An 11,021-nucleotide genomic window follows, 5' to 3' on the forward strand; every position below is an offset into this window, starting at 1 on the left:
TAATTATATTCATTTAAAAAGGTAAATTATCATTGTATTAGCTATGTAATTTTTTATTTATTTTCAAATAGTTATTGTTTTTTAAATTCATTCTGTCATCAAATCTTAATCAATCGGTGAAGTCTTTTTTATTGTTACTTCAATTTAAATTTTGTTATAAAGTCTTAGATGCTTGAAAGGCAAAAAAATTATATTCTTATAAAAATATGAAAAAAAAACTAAACTTACTATAACTTTCAATTGTATTCTTACTTTTTAAAATTATTTGAAATTTTTTTTATAAAAATATTAAAATCTAAATCAAAATGTATTTTTATTTTTTAAAAATGATTCTTAATTATAGTATTTCTGAAAATGTTATTTGAAAAAAAATAATGCAGCCGACGTGTGAAACCGAGTTTTCTTATATGAAATCCCAGTAAGAAGAAAATAAATATCAAGTTCCATCCCAGTGAGTGGCACTGAACTAAAAGATGAACTGTCTTCAGAATCTTTCTCGGTTAGTTAATCCTTCTTCCTTTTCCATTCTATCTCTTTATCCAAATCGAATCGAATCGAATCGAATATATGAGAATGAGATTCCTGCTTTTTCCAGATTCTCTGTTTTGCCCTTCGATACACTTGTTACGCGCCACCGCAAGAACCTTCCCCTTTCCCTGGTATGCTACACTCCATTTTCCTTCTTTTTTCGTTATTTCTCTCTCTCACCCTCTTTTTTCATTGCTCCATACAGGGTTTCGTCAATAATTCTCATCAAAATCTAACTATGGCACTCAAGGTAACTATAAACTATACTCTCTCTTTTTTCTTAAATCTTAATGATGTTCTAGAGTTTTGTTTTTGTTGTCCTTTGGAGTTCAATCTATTAAAAGCTGTTAGAATATTACATAATGTCGGCAACCCTTAAATACGATAATAGAATTGGTTTTTGGATTGTCTTGAAGCTGAATCAGTTTTTGTGAGGAATACACTATGAGCTTCTCGAATAACTATACAACCTGTGAATGTGTGTGGAAATCATGGAATGTTCATGGCATATTCTGGAACCTACCAGAATCAATGACGGTGTTGTCGTTTGAAAGTTGTACGATCTGTCATTTTGGTGCATGCATGGGAACAAAATTAAATGTAAAGAAAACAAGGAGATATTGCCGTAGGAGTAAGTAAACCTAAAATGAGGAACATCATTTGTTACTTCTATGCCCTGACTTGTGAAATTTTCATCCTCACGTAGGTTTTACTATGCGAGTGGACATATTGTATTGGTATCTGCTATTCATGTTTCCTGTGTTCTCTAGAGAACATGATTGGCATTTTTCTTTTGCAGGCTGCCTCAGGTTCTATACCGAGTGCAGACACAAGTAGTGCCGATAAGGAGGAAGAAAAGTCTGAGACATATAGTCATAGCATGACAGAAGCCATGGGTGCTGGTATGTTTAATCTTTTTCTGCTTCTTGTTCAACATTGATCAAACATCATTAAGCCCTAACAGAAACCAAAATTTCGATATAAGTCCAGTTAGAGCAAGGTCTTTTTTAATTGTTTCTCTTTCTCCTAAGTTTTTTCAGTGTTTGTTTGCCCCTTTTACTTTGACTATCTTGCATTTGATCTACTTTTCTCACTTATGTTGGTCTTTTCCTACTTTGTGCTTCTAGATAAGTAAAAAGCTCGGAATACAATTTGCAGGAAACTGAGAGTATCTTTAGCTTGAAGCTCTCTGGTGAATTGTAATTTCTTTTTGCAGGCAAACTGTGATGGAATATTTCAAATTATGGGAATAAACCTTCATTTTGTTTGCTACAATCAATTCTAACATTCTTAGGTTTGTAATATTCATATTCAGCTAATAGTTTGGATTAACTAAAGGATCACTCAATTGCTCATCCTATTCTTTTGTTCTTTGAATAATTAATGTTGTTAACCCTTTCTAACGAAGTAATTCACAGTTTTGACTTATAGGCATGAATTAGGAATGAACTATAATTTCATCCGTCCAGACTTGATTGTGGGATCATGCCTACAGGTATTTTTGATTCAATTATGGATACCTGATTGAATTCTGTCAAATCTAGTTTTGCCCTGACTTCTATTTTTTTGTTTCCCCTCAAATTACCAGACTCCTGAAGATGTAGACAAGTTGTGTAGAATTGGAGTGAAAACTATATTTTGCTTACAACAAGATCCAGACCTTGAGTATCCTAATCAGTTTGTTAAATAAGATTCACTTTCAGTATTTGAACAAATATGAAATACCACATATTTAATCTAGCAAGTGAACCATTGTGGTTCTTTACAACTACTTAGATATTTCGGAGTTGATATTAATGCCATACGAGAATATGCCAAGACATGCAATGACATTCAACACTTGCGTGCGGAGATAAGGTTAGTGTTATGGAATGACATTTTGATATCATAGCTGTCAAAGAAATTATAGGTTTTAAATTGAGCAGGAGTAAAATCAATGAAAGGAGGCTTTGAATACTGTGATATTAAATTGGTATGGTGTGTTTGATAATGCGGTACAAAACCTCGCAAGATGTAGTATATTATATAAATATTTTAAATTTTTCTAAGATACAATAAAAATATTATGAGATATCATGTAGATATTTTAATAATAACCTCATGGATCATTCTTATGCTATGAAATCCTTCTTTAAAACTATCAGTAGAATAATTCCTGCAAAAAAAAATGTTACTTTATTTTATTTTTCTAAATATATTTACTTCTTACATCTCATGGATATATCAAAAAATCAATTTAAAAGTTACCATATATATATATATATATATATATATATATATATATATATAGGAGAAATCAAATGAGAAAGCATTTTTTTGTTAGAACAAGAGTAATGAATATTAGCCATTACCATTAGATCTTATCACGGAGACTTAAACTTTAAATCTTGATCATCCACGTATGGTGTCACATATAGTAACTTCCTCACAATTATGTACTGTTGTATGTCTTCAGGTATGGTTCAAGTCATATTCTACTTACTCATTTTTATGGCAGTAAATGCTATTTTTTATGAGTGAGGCAATGATGTGTAGTCCTACTCACATTGTGGAGCTTTTTGGGACAAAATCTTGGTTTTCTGTCTGCGTTTTGAGTCAGTTTATTAGTAATATTTATCCTAATTCTGTATGTGTAAATATGCAATCAAATATGAAGGTGATGTAAGTTTGTTTGGTTGTTGATATTGATAATTTAAACATGCAAATAGTGTTGAATTTTTATGATACATTTCTTTGAATGTCCTATCTTATGTAAACTAAATTCTACATTTCCTTTTTTCCTCTGCTCAAACAGATACTAGCTTTGATATTTTCATAAGTCATTACTCCCTGTCACCCCCCAAATCAAAACTGAGAATGTTCTTGAAATTGTTGTGAAAAGCATATTTTTAAGATTTAGGCATTAGGTTGTGAATCATCCAAAAACTCAAGCAATTCTTTGTGTTTTTTTGGGTAAGACTAGTTGGTAATGTCACCTTTATATTACAATTCCTAATTTCCTAGTACATACATGTAAAATTTAATCATTTCTGCTTTATGTATATGCTGTACATTTTGTGTAATTACTAGCATTTCTATTTACTTATGGTGTGTAACTAAACAGTGATCATATATTCTGCCTTTTACATTCTGTTGCCTTTGTTTGTCATGTTCTTCACATTATAGAATGATCTAACATGGATGTAGCAGGGACTTTGATGCATTTGATCTACGGAGGCGGCTTCCAGCTGTAGTTAGCAAATTATACAAGGCAATAAATTCCAATGGAGGTGTAACATATATACATTGCACTGCTGGACTTGGAAGAGCTCCAGCTGTTGCGGTATGTCTCTTAGTTTCTTTTATGTGATGCAAGTTACTCACAGAATATTTACCTGAAATGTTTTTTGTTAGTTCTGGGTAAGGTAAAGGAAATAATTTCCCATTTTATAAGTTAAATACAGAAAGGACTGGTGTTGAATGTATTCAATAACCTCTCACAGTCTCACATGCTGAATGGTTTCGGCAGGTTTTCACTTAAATATGTTGATATGAAAGAAACACCTATAAATCATTTTCAGTGACGAAAGTTTTTATTTTCATCTCTCAATTGAATTTTCATACAGGCCTATAGATCAAACTTGATTTAACACAATTGTAAGGTTGTTTCCTTGCGATGTGTTAGTCAAAGGTTCTAGTTATAGAAACAAACTCTTCTCTCACAATTAAGGCTATGTGGTATGTGCATCTTACCCTCCCCACTCCCCAGACCTCAATAGTGGGAGCCTTATGCACTGGGCCACCCTTTTATTTTCCAATGTCCATCTTTTTGGCTCTGGACTACTAGAATCGTCTGAGTTGATATGGCTTGGACCCATGCCATATGGTTGTATTCACTCCTAATTTTATCTTTAGATGTTTCTTGAATCTGGCCTTGATTTTGTAAAGAAAGGGTAGAAAAGAAATCCTAAAATCAATATTTTCTTATTTTCTCAATGGAGAAATCTAAACATAAAATATGAGCTTTGTGGACTGTATATTCATTATTACTTTATTATATAACTTTATAAATATATTGATCAATAGAAATCAAAAAGAAAAAACAGATTGCATGAGAGGAAAAATTATTCAACTTCAACCTATTCATTTAAATCATCATGAAGATAGAGATGAAAATGTCAGTGGCTCTAATTTTCTTTTTCTCAAATATGTTGACATTTCATGTGTAATGATTTATCCGTTTTGTAATTCTGCCTCATTGGGATATGTTTGTATAGGTTATTTACTAACAGTTTGTTTTGTCTCAGTTGGCTTATATGTTTTGGGTTTTGGGTTATAAACTTAACGAGGCTCATACACTACTTCAGGTGACTATGCTCAGTACTTCCTTTTTATTGTCTCACATTTTAAATGCATTGGGGGTTCTTGGTAGATAATATGCTTGTTTTTCAGTACTCCTTATTTCTTGGATTAAACAAAATAGATTCTTTCTATTTTGATTTTCTTCTCAATGGTTTTCAACAAAGGTTTATTTTAGGCTTGGTTAGCCTATTTGTTCCATTAATTTTTTTAATTCACAGGTAACTCAAATTGAGTTCATGGCATTTATGATTTCTATGCATAATGATTGTGTAGCAATTATTGATTCTTCAACAGTTATAGTTGAATCACCAGTTTCTAAAATTAGGTATTTGTGAATATGGAACTGGGCAGTTTACTTACATCTAGTTTATGAGCATTCTTATTTAAAATTTTATTTTCCTGGATTCTTTTACTCGAAATTTGTGGCATATTTTCTAATTGTGTATACCTTAAGAAATTAATTTAATGTCATTATTTTTTTCTGCATGTCTTAGAATTTTCATTCTAGAAGTTTGATCTTCGAGGGTTATAATTCTTCTGAACCAGCTTTAAATGCAATTGATGTAAAGAGAGAAATGAGATTGAAATATTGTTAAGTTTTCTTGAGCCTTTTTTCCCCTTCCTTTCTTGCAGAGCAAAAGGTCATGCTTTCCAAAACTGGATGCCATTAAAAGTGCAACAGCTGATATTGTGAGTCAATTTGTTTTTCTATATTTAATGTGGTTTACAATTTGAGTGTTAGCTGTTTTTGTTATTCCATTACAGGTGTGATCTTCTTGATAAGTCTTTCTCTCCTTGAAAGCTGACATAATTTATTGTGAAATTTCAAGATGATGATTTAATTGATGCTGTTCTTCAGTTTGTTTTTTTATCTTTTTATTAGACCAGTATGCTTTCAATACTTTTCCTCTGTTTTTTTAGAAAAAAAATACTAACCTTTGAAGTGACTTTTTATCATTAACCATTACTTATTTGTGGTAATCAGCTTACAGGCCTCAGTAAGAAGTCTGTCACTTTGTCATGGGAAGGCAGCAATTGCTCTACGGTGGAAATTTCAGGACTTGATATTGGATGGGGGCAGGTGATAATTGAGATTTCTTGTTTAGGTTTAAGAAATGTCCCGTTCCTCTATTATAGTGCATGTAAAGTTTGATACATTACATGGAGATATTATCATACAGCGCCATCATCATTAACTGCTTCAGATACAGCCATTGATCATTTTGTTTTGAAACATATTTGCATGTTTGGTCTTTGGTTTCCTGTTGGGATTTGTGTTGTATATTCACCACCTTAAAGAATATTTTAAAATGCTGTGTATTATAGCTTGTGGATCTTTGTTGTGACTGTGACTCAAGTCCTTTTGACAGTTTGAATCAGAGGTGGCTAACGTTTCAGTGTCAAAATATTTGAGAAGGGAAAAATATGCTGCCATTACATCTATTGCATATATTCAAACAGTTTAGATAAGAAATTATTGGATGATGAATGTCTAGATTACCAGTATATGCTTGGCCAATTTGAATCCCCAATTCTTGTGTTTCTTTTCCTTTTCTTCATTGTCACTTGTGATCTCATCTGTATATCCTGGAAGTGTGTTTTCATCTAGTATGTTTAACTCCTATTTCAGATTTTAAAAACCATTTTAGAGTATCTATGTTTGTTATGTAGATGACACGTTTTATCCAAGACCCTTTAAAGTAGTAGCTTATAGTTTCTTTTTTGGATGTTACCGATTTTTTTTTCTCACCATTGCTGCTGTCAGGAATTCAGACCAAATCGGAGAAAATTAATATATCTGTAGAAATTGGCAGTTTGGTCCCGGGCTGTTCAAAGTTGACCTGACTACTGACATCTTGCCAAACTGACCTGCTCAAAGGATGATATGATATGAAGTCTCATTTCATATTCAAAATCTTTTTAACTTTAGAATAATCTGAATTACATAGTTTGACTTATGTTTTGAATATATGCCTTGTTGATACGAATTCATGCAAAATCTTTACATAATCTTGATCACTTTTCAGAGAATACCCCTAAATTTTGATGACAAAGAGGGTTTGTGGTTTCTCAAGAGGGAATTGCCTGTAAGTGAACTTGTTAAAGCTGGGCTGCTATTACTTACTAATTTAAAGTTTGGTCTTATATTGATGAATGACCAAATAACTTGTCTGATCACCAGCTGTGATTAAAACAATAGACTGATGAGAAATAAGTTTCTTTTGTCCTATTTACCAGGAAGGACTCTATGAGTACAAGTACATTGTTGATGGGGAATGGACATGCAATACAGATGAGCTTGTAACCTCTCCCAACAAAGATGGCCATGTCAACAATTTTATTCAAGTAAGTTTGAAATTTCAACTAAATAGCTCAAAAGAAATTCTGCGATTGGTAACTTACTCCTTTGAATCCTAGGAAATTGCTGGAAGCTCAAAGCTAGAATCAGTACTTGAGAATTACATAATGTACCTCAACATATATTGCTCACAATCATGATATTTTTTTATCCCCTAAAGCCTATCCATGTGAAGGGATTTTGATTTTGCAGCCCATCGCATTATTTTACCATCTAACTCTATGTGTCCATTGTTCACTTCTAGCTATTATTATAAGTTTGTGCAGATTCTGTTATTGATTCTACATCTTTCATCCTCTCCGAACAGGTCCTTGATGATACAAACAGAGTCCGTGCCTCCCTTCGGGAGAGATTGACCGGTGATGATCCTGATCTCACAACAGATGAACGACTGAGAATAAAGGAGTTTCTTGAAGCTTGTCCTGATGAGGATTAGTGAACCATCAATGCACGTGGTTGTTGATGTAAAGTACTAGATGCACGCATACATATTACCTAATAAGATTGAATCTAAACCATAGATAAGATCTCTGTTGCAGTTATAATGCTGAGTTGCTGCAGTTTATTGAGTTCCATAGCAATCAAATGTCACCATGTCTTTCAAATTTCAATGTACCATGACATAGAATGTGACTATTAGATGAGTTTTACATTTATATCCACATAGATGTGGAAATAATTGTATAATGTTTTCGAAATACGTGAATTAAACATATTTATGGTTAGATGAATGAATGGATTAAGTATTGTTATAAATTAACTTGAATTTAACTGGGATGCACTTTAAATGTTAATTTTTTCCACTCAATTATGTATTTGCTACATTATTCAAAATCATTTTACTTTTAATTAAGGATGACAATCGGATCCAAATTGAATGGATATTTGTAAAAATTACTACTATCTATCAAATGGGTCTGAATTTGGGTATTTGTAATTATTTTTGCGGATTCGAGTATTATAGGATTCCACTCTATTAATATTTGTATAATATGTTTATCTACATTTATTATATTTCACAATTAAAATTTGAACGGTTTTTGAATAAATTTTTAATTAAATTATTAAATAATTATGTTTATAATTTTTATTTTATTTTTTAAGTTAAATACTATGCTTAATCAATGTTCATTTTTATTGGTTTCATCATTAATGTTAATACTGGAATAACATCTATGTTTTTTTTTTAGGGAATGGAAAACTATTTCATTTCATTCATGATAATGGGATAAACAAGATGAGGAATAAAATCATAAACTTTGGTGTGAACATGAAACCTTGATGTCTTTGCTAACTTATGAGCGACGAGGTTGGCCCTGTCTCCTAATTAAACTCACCATGGAGTATTAAATAGTAGATAAATACCGAGAACATCTTTTTAACAGAACATGAAACTTTGAATTGCCACGGTTGCAAGAGGATAGTTGGTCCGATATAATCTTAGAATTTGTTTCGAAGATAATATTGTGGAGTTGCATTGCTAAATCCATAGTAAACTCTTGTAGAAAGTCACATGCTTTCTTCATCAAGAATGCAAACGGTTTAAGGGATCCATCCTTAAGCGGGTGGAGAGGTATGAGCTAACCAGGTAAACTGAAGTGCTTCTGGTTTCTTCTTCTCCATATGCTCCAAAGAACAATAGTTATGCGAGTGATGGTGTTGGCTGGAAGTTGCTGCTGTAAGTCAAAAAAAAAAAAAAAACTCTTGAAAACCATTAACTGTATTAATCTTGTCGGCTATGTGATGATAAAGGTTAGCCTTCTGCCAGTGTTCCTTAGCTTTGTCACATGAAATAAAGAGATGTCATTCATTCTCAGGATCATTTTCATAGTAGCAACAAGAATAAGGACAAGTGACACCTTTGTTGATCAATCTTTGTCTCGTTGGCAAACATCCACGCAAAGCTCTCCAAAGGAAATGCTTGATTTTTGTGGGAGCTTCAAGTTTCCAAACAGCCACCCAGTTGCCATTCACCTTCAAATGCCTCAATGTCCAATCTACTTTCCATTATGTAATGATAGGATGTGTGCACTGAAAAAGTACCCGTGGGAGTAAATTTCCATGCCAATTGGTCTTGATCTTCTAGATTCACCAAAGGTGTTGAATGGATAGCAGCAATGTCGCAACATATTATATTTTCAAGTTTGTGATTCATGATCAATGAGATCAACAACTGTAATTTGTTGTATGCCATGTTGAGGAATCATGGAAATATAAGGGTTTGCGTTTGATTTCAGCAAGGTTCTTTCCAAACATTTATAGAATGAACATCACCAACTATAATATGTTGGCATCCAAAACATAACTTGCTTACAACAACCCATGAAGCATGGATACTAAGCCAAACATAACTTGGATTATGGCCTAAGTTGGCATCCAAAAAATTCCCATTTGAAAAATATTTAGCTTTGAAGACTTGGAAAACAATAGTATCTTAGTTGGATAAAAATCTGCCACCTTGCTTCTCTAGTCCTTCCCTAGCATAGCAAGATTAAAAACATGAAGATGCCGGAAATCCATACCTCCAAATTCCTTTTCCATGGATAGCTTATCCCAATTTAACCTATTGATTTTTTCCTTGATTGCCTATTCGAGTCCCACCAAAAATTGTTCATCATCTTCTGTAGTTCATCCTCAAGAGTTGAAGGAAGAAGGAACACACTCATACAGTATGTAGGGATAGTTTGAGCTACAGATTTGACGAGAATTTCTTTTCCAGCCTTAGAAAGATGCTTTGAAGACCAATGGTTGATGCACCTGGAAAGTCTATCTTTGATGAAACCAAAAACTTTCTTTTTCTTTCTGCCTATGATGAATGGAAGGCCAAGGTATCCACCTGTACCCATACTTTCAGTGACTCCCAGATGAGATGAAATGGATAGTCTCATATTGTGATTTGTATTTGAGCTGAAAAAATATCTAATTTCTGGAGATTTATTAATTTTCCAGAAGCCTTGCTATAGGAATCTAGGATATTTTTCATAATGTTTGCCTCTGTTTCTTCTACTTGCAAAAAAGAAAACAACTGTTAGCAAATAACAGTTGTGTGAGGATAGGGGATTCTTTACACACTTTAATCCCATGAATGTCCCCTGTACTCTCATATTTCTAATAAGTGCTGAAAGGCTTTATGAGCAATACCGCAACTCCATTTACATCTATGTTTTATTAATTTATCAAACAAACGCATTTCAACTGAACATATTTAGTGTTAAAAAAAAAACTCAACATATTTAAATCAACAACAAAAATGTACTAGTTGATTTAAATGATTTTGGACTCTTTTTCCTTAAATAAGATCTTGAGTTCAATCATTATGAATAAAAAAAATCTTCCATGATAAGTCTCACTAAAGATTAATCAGATTTACTGATAAAGATTAATTAATAAAATGAATAGATAGTTCACATTAATGTCATGATATAAATTTTTTTAACAAAAAATGTAGATATTGAGAGTGGTTTCACAAAATTAAAAACTTTACATATAATTAACCATGTGTGATAATTAATAATATTATTATTAATCACTTGTGAGAGAAAATGAACTATATTTATAATAATGTAAATTACGTGTGATGATAAATAACCTCATGACATTATTAATTATCTATGAAACAAAATTAATTCCTATTAAACTTTTCAATAACCTCACGAGTCTAATAATCATAGAGAAATGTTATGAGCACGCTCTCATACATGCTTTTGATCGTATGTTCTTTTATTTCTTAAAATATATTTAAACTAAAAGTTATAAAATTTAGTTATTGATTTTGTATTTTTAATAAATTTCA

At 32.0% G+C, this 11,021-nt stretch overlaps 1 protein-coding gene across 2 annotated transcripts; it reads left to right on the forward strand.

Moving 5' to 3' along the window:
* Positions 1–381: 381 nt before the first annotated feature.
* On the forward strand, positions 382–7,988 carry LOC114403594 (phosphoglucan phosphatase DSP4, amyloplastic-like). Of its 2 annotated transcripts, XM_028366628.1 has the most exons (14): positions 382–499; positions 596–659; positions 734–778; positions 1,328–1,430; positions 1,947–2,023; positions 2,117–2,193; positions 2,305–2,385; positions 3,718–3,850; positions 4,815–4,874; positions 5,503–5,559; positions 5,855–5,950; positions 6,897–6,956; positions 7,108–7,215; positions 7,536–7,988. In XM_028366628.1, the coding sequence occupies exons 1-14, from the start codon at positions 474–476 to the stop codon at positions 7,662–7,664; spliced, it is 1,116 nt and encodes a 371-aa protein (XP_028222429.1). In that variant the 5' UTR covers positions 382–473; the 3' UTR covers positions 7,665–7,988. The 2 variants fall into 2 exon arrangements, with proteins under 2 accessions (XP_028222429.1, XP_028222430.1); XM_028366629.1 differs by lacking the exons at positions 382–499; positions 596–659; positions 734–778 and adding an exon at positions 1,745–1,822.
* The last annotated feature ends 3,033 nt before the right edge of the window (positions 7,989–11,021 follow it).

Source organism: Glycine soja, chromosome 20 (assembly GCF_004193775.1).
Source record: "Glycine soja cultivar W05 chromosome 20, ASM419377v2, whole genome shotgun sequence".
Lineage (NCBI taxonomy): Eukaryota > Viridiplantae > Streptophyta > Magnoliopsida > Fabales > Fabaceae > Glycine > Glycine soja.